The sequence below is a fragment of the Ricinus communis genome, chromosome 8 (assembly GCF_019578655.1).
Source record: "Ricinus communis isolate WT05 ecotype wild-type chromosome 8, ASM1957865v1, whole genome shotgun sequence".
Taxonomy (NCBI): Eukaryota; Viridiplantae; Streptophyta; class Magnoliopsida; order Malpighiales; family Euphorbiaceae; genus Ricinus; species Ricinus communis.
Window position 1 is genome coordinate 4859327 of NC_063263.1, and position 19904 is coordinate 4879230.

General features: G+C 33.9%; 1 protein-coding gene across 1 annotated transcript; it reads right to left on the reverse strand.

Moving 5' to 3' along the window:
- Positions 1 to 7183: 7183 nt before the first annotated feature.
- LOC8265324 (protodermal factor 1) lies at positions 7184 to 12032 on the reverse strand. The gene is made up of 3 exons (XM_002528218.4): positions 11843 to 12032; positions 11191 to 11650; positions 7184 to 7676 (listed from the first exon to the last, which is right to left on the reverse strand). The coding sequence occupies exons 1-3, from the start codon at positions 11994 to 11996 to the stop codon at positions 7325 to 7327; spliced, it is 966 nt and encodes a 321-aa protein (XP_002528264.2). The 5' UTR covers positions 11997 to 12032; the 3' UTR covers positions 7184 to 7324.
- Positions 12033 to 19904: the final 7872 nt, after the last annotated feature.

Consider the following 19904-nt stretch of genomic DNA (forward strand, 5'->3'; position numbering starts at 1 on the left):
AAGAAGGAAGACAAGCGTAGTTCTTCTCTAAAAAAGCTTGCATGCTTCATTTGCGACGGACCTCATCGTGCTTATGAGTGTCCAAAGCGAGGGAAGCTTGGAGCATTAGTAATCACTGAAGAGGAAAAGCAAGAAGAAGAGCGAAGAATTGCTTCCCTTCGACTCCTCAATGCCATCCAAGCTAAAGTGGAATAAAAGCCTCGTGGTCGAATGTACGTGGAGACTAATATCGGAGGCAAAAGCATCTAAGCCATGGTGGATACCAGGCCGACACGGTGTACATGGCGAAGGAGGTGGCCGACTCTATAGGGCTCCCTTATGAAAAGGGGAAGGGCTATATCAAGGGTGTAAATGCTAAGAAGCTACCTATCATTGGTATAGCGAGAGGGGCAAACATTCGAATAGGCTAATGGCAAGGTAAGGTCGATATCACCATTGCTCCTATTGATGATCAACGATTCTATCTTGGTATGGACTTCCTCGACATGGTGAAGGCATTCTTAATTCCGTACGCCAACACCATGTGCATAATGGAGAATGGCCAGCCTTGTGTGGTGCCGATAAAGAGGGAGCTAAGCCAAGATATGATAGTATCGGCTATACAACTCTCAAGAAGGGTAAAAAGGAAGGAGCCGACCTTCCTAGCAACCCTCAAGGTGGAAGAAGGTCCTAGTTGTAATGGTGCCACACTTCCAAGCCCTATCCAAGGCGTGCTTGACGAATTCAAAGATGTCATGCTGCCTGAGTTGCCGAAGAAGCTTCCTCCATGACGAGAGGTGGACCACGAGATCGAGTTAGAGCAGGAAGCCAAACCATCCACCTTTGTACCCTATCGTATGGCGCCTTCGGAACCAGAGGAACTAAGGAGGCAACTCAAGGAGCTACTTGATGCAGGCTACATAAGGCCATCTAAAGCTCCATATGGTGTGTCGGTTTTGTTTCAAAAGAAGCATGACAGTTCTCTTCGGTTATGCATTGACTATCGTGCGCTAAACAAGATCACAGTCAAGAATAAGTACTCTATTCCTAACATTGCCGACATCTTCGACCAACTTGGTGGTGCCAAGTGGTTTACCAAGTTGGATTATGGTTCGAGTATTATCAAGTGCGCATTTCCAAGGGACATGAGCCAAAGACAGCATGCGTGATGAGATATGGATCGTACGAGTTCCTTGTCATGCCCTTTGGCCTCACAAATGCACCGGCCATATTCTGTACTCTTATGAACAAGGTACTTGCTCCTTACCTTGATCGTTTCGTTGTGGTTTATCTCGATGATATTGTTGTGTACAACAATACTTTGGAGGAGCACGTAGAGCATCTAAGGCTAGTGTTCAAAGCCTTGGGAGATAACGAGCTTTGCGTCAAGAAGGATAAATGCTCTTTTGCCTAACGAGAGGTGGCATTCCTTAGGCATATAGCTGGCGATGGAAAACTACGAATGGATGGTTCAAAGGTGAAGGCCATCCAAGATTGGGAGCCGCCAACTAAGGTGATCGAGTTGAGATCTTTCCTTGGTTTGGTGAACTATTATCGAAGGTTCATTAAAGGCTATTCATCCATTGCCACTCCTTTGACGGATCTTTTAAAGAAGGATCGTGCTTGCAATTGGTCTGTGAAGTGCCAATAAGCCTTTAAAGGGCTAAAGAAGACCATCATGGAGGAGCCGGTCTTAGCACTTTTCGACCATACGAAGGCATTCGAGACCCAAATCGATGGGCAAACCAAGAGGATCAATGCACTCTTGGAGCTATATTTGAGGCATTACGTGAGTGCCAACCAACGAGATTGGGCTAAGTTGCTTAATGTTGCCCAATTCTCTTTTAACTTGCAGAGAAGTGAGTCTACAGGCAAGAGTCCATTCGAGATAGTTATTAGCCAACAACCTTACATACCGGGCACTCTTGCCATGGATTTGTCAAGTAGAAGTCCACCCGCCTTTAAGCTTGCGAAGGAATGGAAGGAGCAAGTCGACGTTGCTCGAGCCTACTTAGAGAAGGCGTCCAAGCGAATGAAGAAGTGGGCGGACAAGAAGAGGAGACCAATGGAGTTCAAGGAAGGGGACAAGGTGCTTGTTAAGCTATATCTGCATGGCAAAACTGATGGACTATATTGAGGTCTCAAAAGAAGGTACGATGGACCTTTTCCCATTATTAAGCGTGTGGGTAAGGTAGCGTACAAGCTAGAACTTCCCCAAGGCATCAAGATCCATCCTGTCTTCAATGTGAGCATGCTAAAGCCATATAGGGAGGATGGCGATGACCCGAGCCGAGGTAAGTCTAAAAGAGCTCCTTTGAATGTGCGGGCTCAATATGATAAAGAGGTGGAATATATCATCTCCCATCGTAAGGTGCCACAATCCAACCAACCTCCAATGATCGAGTTTCTTGTCAAGTGGAAGGGACTTCCCGAAAGTGAGGTAAGTTGGGAGCCGATTCGCGACTTGTGGCAATTCGAGGAGCAAATCAAAGCTTACGAGGAGAAAGCAACGAGGGCGTTGCCAGATTAGGTGGGGGAGAATGTCACACCGTGGAGCTCAAATCCAAGAAAATTTGCCAAGAGTGCTAGAGTAGTGCGGAATTCTCCGAAACACTTTTAATTAGTGTAGAATTCTCTAGAATACTCTAGAACTCTCTAGAAGGGTGTAGAACCTTCTAGAACACACTAGAATAGTCTAGAACTTTCTAGAACAATCTAGAAGGATGTAGATACTTCTAGAATATTTTAGAAGGGTGTAGATACTTCTAGAACATTCTAAAAGGGTGGGGTGTACATACTAGAATACTCTAGAATATTCTAGACACATGTAGGCTACTCTAGAATATTCTAGACTTGTATGGACATAAGTAGCATTCTAAGACATTCTTTTAAGAAGGTGGGGATGGTGGCCATCCATGCCTATAAATACCCCCTCCATGCTTCATTTGTAACATATATACAACACCAACATAAGGAGTTAAGGTTAAGAACTAAGCAATACAAGCTTACCTTTCCAAACTCTTGTGCTCTCTTTGTGCCATTTTCTTAAGCATACTTCTGTATGCGTAATTGCTGCTATTTTACCGAGTTTGGCATCCGAGGGAAGGCTGACTAGCAATCTTGACTTCGGGAGGGAATCAAATAAGCTAGGTCGCACGTGGGCAAAGTTAGGGGATAAAACAAAACTCACATGACACATTGGTATATAAGAGAGCTTCTACCTTCTTGAATTTCGATCCAAGTTTATATGATCCACTAGCTCTATAGGTTTCCACTTTGCTGCAAGTGGTAGGCCTGCAATGTATAAAAGAAATTATATTTACTATTCATGGAATACAAAAGATGCAATTATACATCCTCTGCCAGTATTGGGGGTCTTCCGAGTCTAAGAGAAGTCAAGGAAGTATAAAGTTTTTTAAAATAGATGCAATATGTTTATCTAAATCTATTTCTGGTCATAAGAAAGGTATTTTAATTTACCAAGCAAAGCATGAGTCAGGCTGTTATTTTTCATATATTCATATACTAGCAATAGCTGATTTCATTCGACACAGCAACCATGAAATTTCACAAGATTTAGAGGCATACAAGAAATCACCCCTATTTCCTTCAAAATTTCACGGTTTCCTTGACTTGATACGAAAGTCTTCATTTTTTGGTGCTCTGTTTTCAATCTCATTTTCCAACACTTGCCGGGAAGTTAAGCAAGGAGATCTTAAAAAGTTTTTGCCTGTTGGCGCCATTATCGGAAGCCAAAAGAGGTAACCTTTTCTTTTTCCGTGGGTAGGTGCTTCGTAGTTCGATTGTGAATCATTGCTTGGAAGAGACATTACCAATTATTCTTCGAGATTTGCAATGTTGCTTCCTTGAGAATGAACTCTTGTATTCTACTTCTTTGGAAGCTGGTTGATTTCTCTTGCAACTTGGCAATGGTCTCCGCTGCATCTTGGTTACCTAGTTTATGACTAGAAGCCTCCTTTTGTAATACTTCTAGAGCTCCAAGTTGCTTCCGAAGATATTCGAGTTTACGGATTTCATGCATTAGAGTAAAAGAAAGAAACAAAACAACACCAAAAGAAAAGCTAAAGAAAAAGAAAAGTTCCAGTTAGTAACAGAGAGACAAATCACTTGGTAAGTTTAATCTTTTCAGTTTACATAAGGAAAGATCATGAACTTCGATCTTAAGGATATAAATTCAATAAACAAAAAGGCAGATCTATGCAGCAAGCTTGTCAAACAGAATCAGAGAAAGAGAGGAAGAGTGTTTAGAGAGAGAATGACTTCCACTGACTTTGCAGGTATTTTTTAGGATGAAGAAGAACAGATTTGTTTGTCTTCCTCTTTAATGAGAAAAAGTGGGCAATGCATTTCAAATTATGAGTCCTAATGACTAGTTTCTTTTTTTTTTTTTAATTTAATTACTTTTATTGCCGATTCGCAGAGTGGAGTGGGCTCCTTTGTCAAAGTTTAAGGAAAGGACGTTTTTTCTTGTTCTAGTAGGTTGATTAAGTTCTGCTTACCCTCTCTCTACGTACGACATGTCTTTTCTTTGATAGTTGCTCATATTAAGCAACTCTTGTGCGAAACTGCTTGTAATTTTGGCTTTGTTGAACCATGAAGCTAATTTATTTATTGCATCTTTTTCTTTTACACAGAAAATACCTGAATTGAAGAAATCAAACAATTGAGACAACTTGATGCGAAGAATGCCTTTGTTTATAGAAAATTAAAAGAGATTATGTATTTTGAACAACCCCAGGATTTGTGGATCCATACAAACCTGATCATGTTTGCCTTCTTCATAAGTCACTCTATGGGTAAAAGCAAGCCCCTCGAGCCTCGCTTGATCGCTTATCTCGTTTTCTCCTTCATCTTGGTTTTTATTGTAGTAAGAAAGATTCTTCTTTATTTGTTTATCGTTAAAATTCAGTTACAATATTGCTTCTTATTTATATAGATGACATATTGGTGATTGAAAATAATGAATCATTTGTCTCTAACTTAATTCATCAATAGAGTGCAAAGTTTGCAATAAAGGATCTTAGTTGTCTAACTTTTTTTAGGTGTGAAAATTAAATACTTTAATGGAGGAGTTATTCTCTCTCAAGAAAAATACATCAAGGATCTTCTCATTCGTAAAGGCATAGCAGATTGTACTCCTAATGCTACTCTTATGGTTCTCAAGGAAAAGGATAATATCTCAAAATAAAAATGTGTAGATGCCACATATTATAGAAGTATTGTTGGTGCCCTTCAATACTCCACATTCACTCGTTCAGACATTCAATATGTTGTAAATAAAGTGTGCCAATTCTTTTAACTCTCCCACAGACCTACATCTCAAAGTAGTCAAACAAATTCTACGCTATCTTAAAGGTATATAAGACTATGGCTTATGATTTATTTTTAACAGTCCTCTCTCTTCATTTGCTTTTTTAGATGCCGACTAGGCATGATGCCCTTTGACTCGATGAAATATAACTGGTTTTTATGCCTTTCAAGGTGAAAATTATTTCTCTTGGTGCTTAAAGAAGTAACCTCCAATTGCTCGATCTAGTTCAGAATAAAATATCGGTTTATGGCTTCCACCATAGCTGAATTTACTTGTCTTACATTCTTATTACATGACATTGGTATCCATTTACTTCATGCTCCTCAACTATTCTGTGACAATCTTAATGCTCTTCATATGTCATTTAACCCTCTTTTTCATGTGAGGACAAAATATATAGAAGTAGACTATCATTTCGTCCGAGAAAAGATAGCCATGGATCATCCCGTCACTCGGTTTGTGCCATCTTCACATCAAATAGCAAATCTTCTCACCAAGTCTTTACCAAAGGCATCTTTTGTTTTTCTTTGCAATAAGATGGGATTGCATTTACACTTCGTCTCCACCTTGAAAGGAGCTGATGAGGAAGAAAAGCAAATTAAAGAAACAAAATATTTCACAAAGACAATGGAAACAAAAAATCACTACAAAAAATCAAGGAAATAGTCAAAGGAATCATTCTCATCAACTTATGCCTATAATCAATGAGCTAATATAGTGTACAGTTGGTCTCTTGCTATTTCAATTTACTTTCGTGTGTATATATATTTCTGCCATGTATTTGAGCAAAACACAACTCAGAATAAAAATAAAAACTAAATATTCAAGTTCACAAAAGTTTTCAGCCTCCAAATAGATCTTTATATTGATGCTCTAGTTGTCGTTGCTATCATTGAAGTGTCCAAGTTAGATTTAATAGTATAATGACAAAATAAATTAGTAATTAGGTTTAGATAAATTAGTAATTAGGTTTAGAAAGATGACGAAGAACATACAAGAAAAGATTTCAATTGAAAATACTAAATTGTTATCCCTATTACCTATTTGGATGATAAAGATATTTGAGACCCTAATAGCTAAATGCAGAAGATGAAGATGATGAAGAACCAAGTAAAGCCAAAACGAGGAATCTCGCAATTAATCAACATGAATTTTTTAACTTATCTATTTTATTTAAAATATAATTTGATGGCCACATCAATAGAAACTCACAGTGTTCTTTGTTGGATAGTATTTAAAAAGAAAAAAAGAATTTGAAAGCTTGGGTTTTGTGCGAATCTTCAAAAAAGAATGGTTAAATTGTGAAAAAGTTGAAAACTCCATATTTAATTAGTAATTGGACTTTTAATTTTACTAATAATTGTTTTGGATATAATTACAACAATGATAAATGGATTTATTAAGATTAAGAAGTTTAAAAGTTTAAATTTTTAAAAATTATAATTTGGTGTTCAATCTAGTAAATAATTTATTTATAGCATATTATAAATTATTCGTATTAGTTTCTTTATAAAAAAGTTATAAAAATTTAGATGAATATGTTAAAACTTGATAATCAAATATTTAAATTTTTTAAAAAAGTTAAATACATAAATAACTCTCTTAGAACTTGTTATGCTTTTCTAATTATTTTCCCATTAAAACAGTATGTAAACTGAGTTCAATTGGACCTTATTATTTTGCAGATTGTATTTTTAATCCATTCATTAACAACAATCATAAAAAGAACTAATATTTACACAAAGAATAATATTTATAATAATAATAATAAATAACCTACAAGAAAATAAAATTATGGAAAATATGAAAATAACAAATACTCCAATAAAAATGTAGATAGTATTAATAAATGATTAATTATCCAATAAAAAAAACAAAAACAAAAACAACAATTTATTAGTAAACTTAATACATGTAATATTCAGTAAGTAATAGATAGAATCAAACTCATAATATAACTATAGATATGTAATAAATATCATCCCCAAAGGATTAATAAAATGCTAAAATGAATCACTTGCAGGGGGTGAATTTGCAGGTGGCACGGCCAGAACCAGAGTTGGCCCTAATGAACCTAAGAGCAGTGAGGAGAACACTCCTTTGAGAACCCATTAAGGCCCAATTCATATGGGTAACAACACTAATTGAATTATAAGGAAATTCAAGACTGTTGTAAGAATTGAGGAGTGCAGTTGTCCCTTCCCTCAGGAGAGTCTTGTAGGGGTCACCTCTCCCTTGCAGCCCTTCCCATAATGTCATGTCTGTGCCATATCTTCTAGCTGCTAGCAAACCAAAAACAACTGCTACCTTCATGTCTGGGTTCACTGCCCTCCAGTAGCATTTGTATTCTAGCATTGTCCAGTTCCTGGCAGATTTTGAAGCCCTTTTGCAATCAGCCCATGCTAAAAATGACAATGTATATATATATTTGCTTGTATGAAAAATCCATTTTTACCCAGAAGTTCATTTTTCTTTTATGAATTAGCTTTGGTATTGCTTAGTTTGTTACTTACTTAAGTAGTTCATTTTCTGCTTATTGAGGTTCTAAAATCATTAATCTATTACTATTCTTTGGTAATAGATTATAATTTTCTTTTTTCCATAATAAATAGAAAATAGCAGCCACTATAAACTGACCCAAAATTAAGGAGGGTGTATTCAATTAAAACCTTTAAACACTTCTATAGAGCTTAAAAAATTATTGTATATTTAATAATAACTTTAAAAAACTTTATATGAATCATGAGATATTCAATATTGACTTTTAAATACTTTAAAAAAGTCTATAGAAATTAGGAGGTATTCAATTATAACTTTTTCAAAGTCTTTAAAAGTAAGCTAGTATTTAAAAAGTCATTGACTTTTATAGATGGACTTTTATATACTCTTATTGACTTTTTATGCAATTTTCAAGATTTGTCTTTCACTGTTCTTTAAGATTTTAATAGACTCTGTTTTTAAAGACTCATATTTTTTCTTTTCAAATTCTCCTGCATTGTCGCCTTCATTAATCTTAGAAAATATAAGAAATTAAATAAAACTCATAAGCTAAAAATTATTTACTAATAATATTTGCTTGCACTTATACATGCAAGAAAATTAATTAAAAGTTTTAAATTTAATTTTAAAAAGGCCATCATAAAAATATGAATTTTAAATGAAGCATTTAATGAATTATTTTGAGCAAACAACCCCACTATATATAGACTTCTAGATTTAATTAGGAAGATAATTTTTTTCGTTTAGTAAATGTGATTGTTGTTGGTTTAGGTATTTATCAATAAATTTAATAGTTTAATCGGAAACAAATTATAATAAGATAATTCCTTTTTTTAAAAAATTATTTGTCTTGAGAAAAAAAAAATATTTATGTTGTGAGATAGAAAATATTTAAAATGATATGAATTTGACACAACAATGAAATGAAGTCCGTTACTTGTGTATAAAGTTGCATAACGTAGAATAATATTTAAAATAAATAGTAAATGCAAAAAAAATGATGAAGAAAATAATAAAAATAAAATGATTAAATTCATTTTTAAATAATTAAATAAAAATTTGTGAAAATCAATGTCTATAAAAGTATTTTTAAGTAAAGTTTGTAAAAGTCATTTATAAATCATAAATTTTATAAAAATTATTAAAAATTCATCAACTCTTTAAAAGTAATTCATTTACAAAGCCTATAAAAGTGTTAAGGTCTTAATTAAATATACCTCACTAAAAAAACATACTATTAATATCATCATTAGTCCCTACTCAATTTAAATTTTTACATATATCATAATTATAAAATATATAAAAGTTCAAAAGAAGGAAAATAACAGTTAAATTTAGTAAGATATCCTCATATGTTGTTCTATAAAGATTAGTTATAGTAATGTAGTAATTAAATCATTTTTACTGAAAAAAATTAAAAAAAAATTAAAAGATAAAATATCAAAAAAACGTTAATTTGAAATTGACAAACCTTCTCATTTAAATAGATATTTCTAGCTTTTTTATAAAAATTAAATTAAATTTATCTTTAAAAAGATATCTCTTTGACATTATTGTTAATGCAGTTTGAGAAAAAAATTCTCATGCAAATAACATAAAAAATAATTAAATAATAAAATTGAAACACCCTTTTAAATATGCAAATTCTACTAGTAGTAAGGATCCCTTGTAGAGATACAAGAAACAATATTTATAAAGATGGAATAAAGTCCAATTTGGCCACCAACTTTATTGTTCGGGTTCAATTTATTTTTTTCCAAATTTATAGATATTTTAGCTCAAATCTTTGTATATTTAGCTCAAATAAATCTTATTTTTTTATAAAAAATGAGAGAGTATGCAAGAGAGTGGATAAAATACAAATAAAAAGATATTAATTTTATATTAAATTAAATTATTTATATTAAGAATATATATTGATATTTAAATAAAATATAATAAAAAATAAATAATGCTACTTTTTATTGTCCTTACTATTTCTATTAATAATTACGGTAAAAAAAAAACAGTTATAATGAGCAATGGAGGTGAGAATGATTTCAACGAGAATAATAGTGGTAATAACTATTTAATGTTTTATCATATTATTATTAATAAAATTATAAAATAATTTTTAAATATTATTACAGATTTATATAATTATTTTTTATTTTCAACTCTCTCACTTTTTTCAGAATAGAGTTAATTTAAATTAAATATACAAAGATTTGGGCTAAAAAGTCTATAAATTTAAAAAAAAAAACTAAATTGAACCCGTGTGATAAATTTAGTAGCCAAATTGAATTTTATTACTATAAAGATCATTATGTATAGGTATTACAGTTGAGTTCTTAACAATGCATCTATTTTAAAATTTTATAATCAATAGAAACACATTTAAAAAGAGTTAGTTGAAGTGAGAATTTAAAATGAATTTAAAATGGTTTAAAGAATCATTAAATTTAAATGTGTTTTACAATTTACGATAATTTTAAATTTACAAGTATAGATATGTGCCAATTCTTTATGTCAACTACACTATAAACAGAAAATTAGTTATCTTTGATTGTTGATTATGAGGAGAGTCGAGAGTGTATCATTAACAAATATGCAATAAATCAATTTGAGTTTTGATTATATTTAGTTTCTAAGTTGATTTCATAATCTGGCTAAATTTAGAAATTTGAAAAAAAAAATGTATGCAAAAGACAATTTCAAGCAATGAATTACAGGGCAAAATTTAATAAAGCTACCGTTTTAATATTCGCTATTCACTGTAATTATAAAGTAGCTCTAAGTTAAAATATTAATTTGGTAATTTATAATTTCTTAGCTTATCTCATGCTTGTCTTTATAAATTTTCTTAGTTACCTCTTCAATAATTGGTTTAACAAACAAACAACACTACAGAAGTTGACACAATTTATAAAATAATCAAAAAATTGATTACTATAATAATAAATTAGTACTTTTAATAAATAGATGAATGATACCTAAATTAAATATTTTATTTTTAAATATTAAATAATTATATATATATATATATATATATATATATATATATATATATATATATATATATATAGTCCCTCAAAATAGGTGAATTATTTTCTTTGTAGAAAGACAAATAAACATAGAAATCATGACGCGAGTTTACGGATTAATGTAGCAAGCAGCAACTAACAATTAGAAAGCAGGAAGTTTTAATAAATGCCAATTCTCGTGAAACATTAACTTTATGTCAGGCAATTTATTTGTATATTTGAACACTTTTATTTGGATTTAAGTTGTAAACTCAGGCATTCACATTATTCAGTTTTATGTCACATGTGCTAGACTTTTTCCTAGTAACATTTCAGAAAACAAAACAAAACAATGCCTCGAGTAAAAAATATACTTACTGGTGAGTACATGCTGATACTTCCAGGAAAGGAAATGGTGGCATTGGAGGCAATGGAGGCAGTGGTGGCAGTTTGGGCATCGGTGGAAGCTTGAACGGTGGAGGCGGCAGTACAGGCGATACAGGAGCGGGTGGCCTTACAGGAATTACAGGTGCAGGGACTGGATTTGGGGACTTCGGGCAAAAAGACATAGGCTGAGCAGGCTGGGATAGCAAAGAATCCACAGAATAAATTTCCATGTCAAACATGCTAAACATTAGTCTGAGCTTCTGGGCAGGACCAGCTGCTATATTACAACCATTTGAACTCTGATCACTGCTTGAAACCTGTGCATAACAATTGCTCAAATCTGGGCTACCATAAAACTTCATTGCATAATTTCCTAACCAATTCGTGGTCTCTTCTCTTGACATTGTGATTTGCCCATTACTATCTGCACAGGCCACCATAACTCTTACTCCTGCAAGAATGCACTCAAAGATTAATTATGATACTTTTCTTTCTTGTATATCAGAAGTTTTTATTTTTATCAGCAACGATATTGTCAGAATTTGAACTCTATACAACACAAGAAATCAACTGATAGGCTACTACCCGGTGGTAGAAAAGCCAAATAATGAAGAATGTACTCAAGGTAAGGTGTCGGTCATACCATAAATGGGATAGTCGAAGAGAGATATTTGGCCATCTTTGCATTGGTCACAAAATACAGTGCCACTGACCATAGCATTGCCTTGAATTCCATCAATAGCAGAAGACAGAAGAATGAGGAAAGCCAAGAAATGGAAGCAGTGTGAACAATCCATAGTTTTCTGTAATGGCAGCTATGGAGATCAAGGAACAATAAAAAGGGCTTCATAATATGAACACTTTACAGTAAGTCAAAAAAAGAATGTGAATTAACGGGTGATGCTTATTATTAACTCCCACCTGCCAATATTTATGATTGTGTTGAAAAATTAAGAAATTATGGGTAATTCTTAAAACTAAAGAGAACTGGACGGTTGGCTGGTGAATGAATGGTACGGCAGTTCATTTAAGGGAGGGCATCGTTTATGAATAGGTCCATTAATATTTGCTACTTACCTGTCCGAATATATGTAGTCCCTGCAAAATTCCTTGGTTTGAGCTATATTCCAGTTTATTTAAGGATAAAAGAGAAAAGAAGTGGATTCTTTCACATGAACAACTTTATTCAGTAATCTATTTAAAGATAAAAAGAACAAAAAAACAACACATAAACAAACTTATTTAGATAATTTCGTTAGATATAATGTTAGAAAAATTTGTATAATTTGATGTTTAATCGTGTCTGGAGTTGCACTAGCTAATACTAAGAGATTGAGCAATATTTATGTAAAAGCTCTTGATCTAGCAAGCACCTTAACCAAGTGCACCTAACATTCCAGCATGTAAATATGTGCTTCCCAACAGCAATATTAAAAGAAAGATCTGTTAATTAAAACCACCTAAGACCTTTGTATTCAAGAATAAATTCTGTGATGTTACATGCATGATATTTATCTTTTTTTTCATTCGTTAAATTGCCAGGTATATAATAATTATTATAAAAATAATACACTTTTGCCTATATTCATAGATGGTAAGTGAAGAGTTCAGAAAAATGGTGATTGACTGAGATTTGCGATAGTGATGAAGAGACAAGAGTAGTTTTTGATGGTAGAAAAAATAAAAGTGGTGATATAGTAATGTATTAATGATTTTAGTTTTGTGAACAAAAAGTGAATCAGTAAAATATCTCTATTTTGATACTTTGTGGGGGAATAATTTCTATATAAATATAAAGGCTTAATGACATTAAAAAATTTAAATAATTGTTTCTTTCATAAACTTGGTCTATTATTTAAATTTTATTTAAATGGTTCAATTTGGTTAATTGATTATAATTATAGCTAAATTAAAATTTTGGTGGAAAATTAGATGCCACCCTCTTAATCCTAAATACTAACATCTTGTTACTTTACTGATATTGTTTAACTTTTAAAAATATTATATGAAATTACAACTAAGGAAAGAAATGACTTCACAATTTATTCTTCTTCTTTATTCATAATATTTCCTTGTCATTCATTTTTTTTATCTGTAATTTAACTTTAATAACTTGTAAGTGATATATAAATATATGTGAGACTAACATATAAGTTGTCGATAATAAATAATACATATAACTTACATATCACCTCATTTTGACTGAGATTTTTATTTGCCTATAATTACAATCAATTAGTTAAATCATGCCATTTAAATAAAAATTATGATTTAAACCAAAATTAAAAAGATGAATTAAATTTATAATTTTGACGTAAAAATTTGAATTTTTAGTGTGATTAGGCTAAATATAAAACATTTTGGTTCCAACCAAAAAATAAAGGAGGCCTTGGTCTCACACTAATGCACCCGATGAATGATGCGATGATTGCTAAGCTTGGCTGGAATCTTTTTTTCTAAGCGAGATTGTGGGTTCAAGTGTTGTTGTCTAAGTATGGTATTTCTATGGTTAGACCGCCTAACGTGTTACCATGGAAGAATGGTTCATATATCTGGAAGGCTATAACTAGGGTGTGGAGTAAGCTTATTGAGGGTGTCAAGTGGGATGTTGGTAACGAGGCCGCGATTCGTTTCTGGTTGAACAAGTGGATCACAAATGATAAGTCGTTAATTTGGTATGGTTCAGGTATAGTTTCTAATCTCCTCCTTGAAGAAACAGTGTGCCGCTATGTTTCTGAAACTGGTGGTTAGAATTAGCACAAGTTTGCTCATCTGCTCCTTTACCAAATCATCTTTCTTATTGCTGCAATAAAGGCTCTAGCGTTAAGAATGGCGGTGATAACATTTATTGGAGTTTCACTCTTTCGGGGATCTTCTCGGTCAAGTCGGCCTATAATTTCCTTTATCATGCGAAATGAAATGAGGATTGTAGTTTCTGAAATCTTATATGGCATTGGGATGGACCTCAACGTATCAAAACTTTTATGTGGTTAGTTTTACACGACTAGTTGCTGACCAAAAAGTTTCTTATGAGGCGGCGTATTGCTGATAACTCAAGATGTGATAGGTGTACAGCAATTCAATCAATGCTTCATGTTTTACGTGGACTGCATTTTTGCCATTTGGCTTTGGAGAAGTCTTATACCTCTAAGCTGTCATGCTGCTTTTTTCGGAGATGAGTTACGAGAGTGGGTCTTGAGTTATATGCGAGATGTGTTTGATGTTCATCTGAATATGCAGTGAGACTGCTTGTTCGATGTGGCTCTTTGGCGTATTTGGAACTGGAGAAATGAGGATTGATTTAAGGAAAAGGGTGTTCGTAGGAGGAGTTTGTTTGACGACATATTTGCTCGTACAAAGGAATTCATTGCTCATAGTAAGGTAGCTTCTGATACTGTGACCAGGATAAAGTCTGGTTAGTAGTTTTCTTAATGGAATCACCATTGTTATTTTTGCCTCTTTTCCTAGCACACATTGAAAGCTAAAAAAAAGAAGAAGTGGTTCCAATTCTATAAATAGTGGGCATTTTCTCCTTTCTAAGTATAAAAAAAAAAACAGTGGGCCTTATATTTCTATGGGTTAAATTGTATTTCTCTTCTTTCTCTTCTTTGTAATTCTATTGAATTAACAAAATATTATTTTGGTAGTGCCCGAGGAAGCAAGCATAATTTTTGCCGAACCTCGTTAAAGTTCTGGTGTTTCTTTTCTTATTGTTTATTTAATAGTTTATTTGTCGGGTAATTTTACAGGTGATATGTTGTACCTAAAATTACCTAAGAATTTATTCTTAGTTGTAATTTTTTGTATCATTTATCCGATTACAATGGAAACTAACTCGATTTCCACAACAATTGGTATCAGAGCCAAGTTGCTGAGTATGCTCTGTGGTTGCAATTCAAAAGAATCTGAGTCATTTCGCATTGTATTTGAAAGCTATTAAATAAAGATCGAAGCAGAAATGGCTGACGATAAAAGTACCTCTACACCAACCATAATAGCAGCACCAAATTCATCACTTTCAGTGAGACATGCAGTAGTGAATTTCAGAATTGTGGTGGAGATATTTGATGGTAGCGGTCATTTCGGTATGTGGCAAGGTGAAGTTCTAGATGCCTTAGTCCAACAAGGTCTAGATGTTGCCATTGAAGATGAGAAACCAGACTGTGTGGAGGAGAAGGAGTGGAAAATAATTAATCGATTGGCATGTGGTACAATTCGATCGTGCTTGTCTAGAGAGCAGAAATATGCATTCTGTAAAGAAACTTCTGCTAGTAAATTATGAAAAGCATTGGAGGAAAAATTTCTGAAAAAGACCAGTCAAAATAAACTCTATGTGAAGAAAAGATTGTTCAGATTCATATATGTTCCTAGTACCACAATGAATGATCACATAACAAACTTCAATCAGCTTGTTACTGACTTGATGAATTTAGATGTGACATTTGAAGATGAAGATTCGGACTAAATGTTGTTAGGATCTCTTCCAGAAGAATTTGAATTCCTTGAGACTACTTTACTCCATGGGAAGGCTGAGGTGTCTCTTAGTGAGGTTTGTGCTACTTTATAGAGTTATGAATTACGAAGAAAAGATAAAAAGGGTAGCTCTAGTGATGCAGCGGATGCTTTGGTAGTGAGAGGCCATTCGGAGAAAAGAAATAAAAGGAAAAAGGGAAGATCGAAGTCCAGAGTTGGTAAAGACCAATATGCCTTTTACCGGGAAAAGGGAACAGGAAGAAAGCCTGTCCGAAGCTGAAAGAAAAAGCGAAAGAAAAAGCTGTTGCAGATACAAATGTAGCTGAATATGATTCTGATTTTTCATTAGTAATGATGCCATCAACCAGCAATTTGGGAGCTTGGATTCTTAATTCAGGCTGTAGCCACCATATGTGTCCCAACCAATAGTAGTTTTCTTATTACAAAAAAAACAAATGGTGGAGTTGTCTACACAGCAAATGACAACACTTGCAAAACTGTTGGAATTGGTTCAGTTCGGTTGAAGAATCATGATGGATCAATTAGAATTTTGACTGATATCAGATATGTGCCGAGTTTGACAAGAAACCTTATTTCTTTGGGAGTTCTGGCAAGAAAGGGCTTCAATATTGTCATTAAAAATGAAACTTTGAAGGTTATCTCCGGGGTACTTGTTGTGATGAAAGGTGTTCAGCAAAGCAATAACTTGTATTACTATCTTGGTAATCCAATTATTAGTATAACAATAGCAGTTTCTAGTTATAATTAGGAACTAGAAGCAACCAGTTTGTGGCATATGCGCTTGGGACATGCAGGCGAAAAATCCTTGAAACTTCTAGCAAATCAAAGATTATTGCAGGGAGTGAAAGTCTGCAAATTGGATTTCTATGAACATTGTGTCAAGGGGAAACAAATAAGAGTGAAGTTTGGTACTGTAATCCATAATACTAAGGGTATTCTGGATTTTGTTCACTCAGATGTATGGGGACCCTCCAAGACAACTTCAATGGGAGGCAAACATTATTATGTTTCCTTCGTTGATGATTTTTCCCGGAGAGTGTGGGTGTACACTATGAAGACAAAGGATGAAGTGTTAGGAGTTTTTCTCACCTAGAAAAAAGATGGTAGAAACTCAGACAGGCAAAAAGATCAAACGTCTCCGAACAGATAATGGAGGAGAGTATACAAGTGATCTTTTTATGAAAGTCTGCCAAGATGAAGGTATTGTGAGACACTTTACTATCAGAAATACACCACAACAGAATGTGGTGGCAGAAAGGATGAACCAGACTCTACTGGAGAAAGTTCGGTGTATGTTATCCAATGCTGGGTTGGGCAGATAGTTTTGGGCTGAGGCTGTAACATACGCGTGTCATCTCATTAATCGTTTGCCATCAACTGCTATCAAAGGTAAAACACCTTTAGAGGTATGGTATGGAAAACCTACTATAGATTATAATTCCTTACATGTTTTTAGTTCCACTCCATATTATCATGTTAAGGAATCAAAGTTGGATCTGAGGGCAAGAAAAGCAATTTTCATGGGGATATCATCAGGTGTAAAAGGATATCGCCTATGGTGCCCAGATTCAAAGAAGATAATCTTCAGCAGAGATGTTACCTTTAAAGAATCTACTATGGTGAAAAAGGTAGAAGAGTATGAGACAAATGGAGCTTCACAGCAGGTAGAGCATTCTCCAAAACAGGTGCAGTTTGATGATAGTAGAAGTACTGAACCAACAGTGGATTAGTCCAATAAATCTACTCCTATAAAAAAAGGGGAGTTAGAGGATGAATTAGATGATGAAGTAGAGGTTACAGCACAAGAACCTCCACGGCAACATGAGTCAATTGCATTGAGTAAGCCAAAGAGGAACACTAGAAATCCTGCTCATTTTGAAGATTTTGTAACCTTTGTATCTTCAAATGTTGATGTTCCGGCCACTTATATTGAAGCTGTACAGAGCTCTGAGGCAGATAAGTGGAAAATGGCTATGGAGGAAGAAATGCAATCCCTTGAGAAAAACCAAACGTGGAAGCTAGCTAGTCTGTCTAAGGGAAAGAAGCCAATTTGTTGCAAATAGGTATTTGCAAAGAAGGATGGATTTCCTAACAAGAACGATGTTCGCTACAAGGCAAGATTAGTAGCTAAAGGTTATGCTCAAAAGGAAGGAATTGACTACAATAAAACTTTTTCTCCAGTAATGAAGCATTCCTCCATTAGAATATTGTTGGCCTTAGTAGCACAATTTAATTTGGAACTAGTTCAAATGGATGTAAAAACTGCATTCTTACATGGTGATCTAGAAGAGGAAATCTACATGGATCAGCCTGAAGGATTTAGAGTTGCCGGAAAAGAAAATTTGGAGTGCAAATTGAACAAATCATTGTATGGTTTGAAACAGTCACCAAGACAATGGTACAAACCATTTAATAAGTTTATGATGAGGCAAAGGTGCACAAGAAGCAAATATGATCATTGTGTATTCTTGAAAAGGTTACAGGATGGATCCTTTATCTATCTTCTCCTTTATGTTGATGATATGCTGATTGTATCGAAGAATAGAGGAGAAATTGAACAGTTAAAGGTTCAACTAAATCAAGAGTTTGAAATGAAGGATTTAGGTGAAGCTAGAAAGATTCTTGGTATGGAGATAAGCAGAGACAGAAAATTAGGGAGATTTTGTTTAACTTAGAAGGAATATCTGAGAAAAGTACTGAAGCGGCTTGGAATTGATCAAACGACAAAGCCTGTCAATACACCACTTGCTCCTTATTTTAAACTCAGTGTTTCTCAATCTCGAAAGAATGATGAAGATCGAGAATATATGTCAAAGGTTCCATATGCAAATGCAATTGGTAGCTTGATGTATGCTATGGTGTGCACAAGGCTTGATATTTCACAAGCAGTCGAAGTTGTGAGTAGGTATATGCATGATCCTAGAAAAGGACATTGGCAAGCTGTGAAATGGATCCTAAGGTATATTCAGAATATTATGAATGTTAGATTAATGTTTGAGCAGGATGAGAAGTTTGGTCTGATGTGGTTGGATATTGTGATTTTGACTACGCAGGTGATTTGGATAAACGTCGGTCAACCACTAGTATGTGTTTACACTTGCAAAAGCACCAGTTAGTTGGAAGTCTACTTTGCAGTCAACGGTTGCTTTGTCTACAACAGAGGTAGAGTATATGGCAGTTACAGAAGCTGTAAAGGAGGCAATTTGGCTTCAGAGGTTGATGAAAGACTTGGGAATTGATCAGAAGCACGCCAAAGTGCATTGTAATAATCAGAGTGCTATCTGTTTAGCTAAAAACCAAGTCTATCATTCAAGGACAAAGCATATCGATGTTCGTTATCACTTCGTGAGAGAAATTCTTGAAGAAGGTGAGATACTTCTTTAGAAGATCCCAACTACTGAAAATCCTGCAGATATGACTACGAAAGTAGTAATTGAAATCAAGTTTCAACATTGTCTGGACTTGATAAATGTTTTGAAAATTTGAAGATGGGCGCTTCAAGTGCATTTGGACGCATTGCTAAATTTGTAATGAGAGAAAACAGAGAATGTCTGATTGGGCTTAGGAAGTCGCCAATGTGGAGATTTGTTATTCTTGGCTCTTTTCCTAGCCCACATTGAAAGCTAAGAAAAGGAAGAAGTGGTCCCAAGTCTATAAATAGTGAACATTCTCTCATTTTCTAAGTGTCAAGAAAAATAACAGCCTTATATTTCTAAGGGCTAAATTGTATTTCTCTTCTTCCTATTCTTAGTAATATTTCTTGTAATTCTATTGAATTAAAGAAATATTATTTTGATAGTGCCTGAGGAAGTAAGCATAATTTTTGTCAAACGTCGTTAAAGCTCTGGTGTTTCTTTTCTTATTGTTTATTTAATAGCTTATTTGTCGAATAATTTTACAGGTGATATATTGTACCTATAATTACCTAACAATTTATTTCTTAGTTGTAATTTTTTGTATAATTTATTTGATTGCAGTGGAAACTAACCACAATAAGCATGAAGTTGAATACTGATGGGGCCTTCTACAGTTCTTCTAAACTTGCTCGGAAAGAGGGTATTGTCAGGGATGGTTGCGGAAATCTAGTGATTGTTTTTACCATGAACATTGGCAGTTGTTCTATTACTGAGGCGGAGCTTTACGGTCTATATCAGGGATTGACCATTGCGTAGGGCTGGGGCATTCGAAGCCTGCATGTGGAAACGGACAGT

Bases quoted from the DNA above. Each gene is read 5' to 3' on its own strand.
- LOC8265324 (XM_002528218.4), bottom strand. From the start codon at position 11,996: ATGGATTGTTCACACTGCTTCCATTTCTTGGCTTTCCTCATTCTTCTG. The intron at 11,651-11,842 runs GTATGACCGACA...GCATTCTTGCAG, and splicing joins CTTCGACTATCCCATTTATG to GAGTAAGAGTTATGGTGGCC. The intron at 7,677-11,190 runs GTAAGTATATTT...AAAATCTGCCAG, and splicing joins GTATCAGCATGTACTCACCA to GAACTGGACAATGCTAGAAT.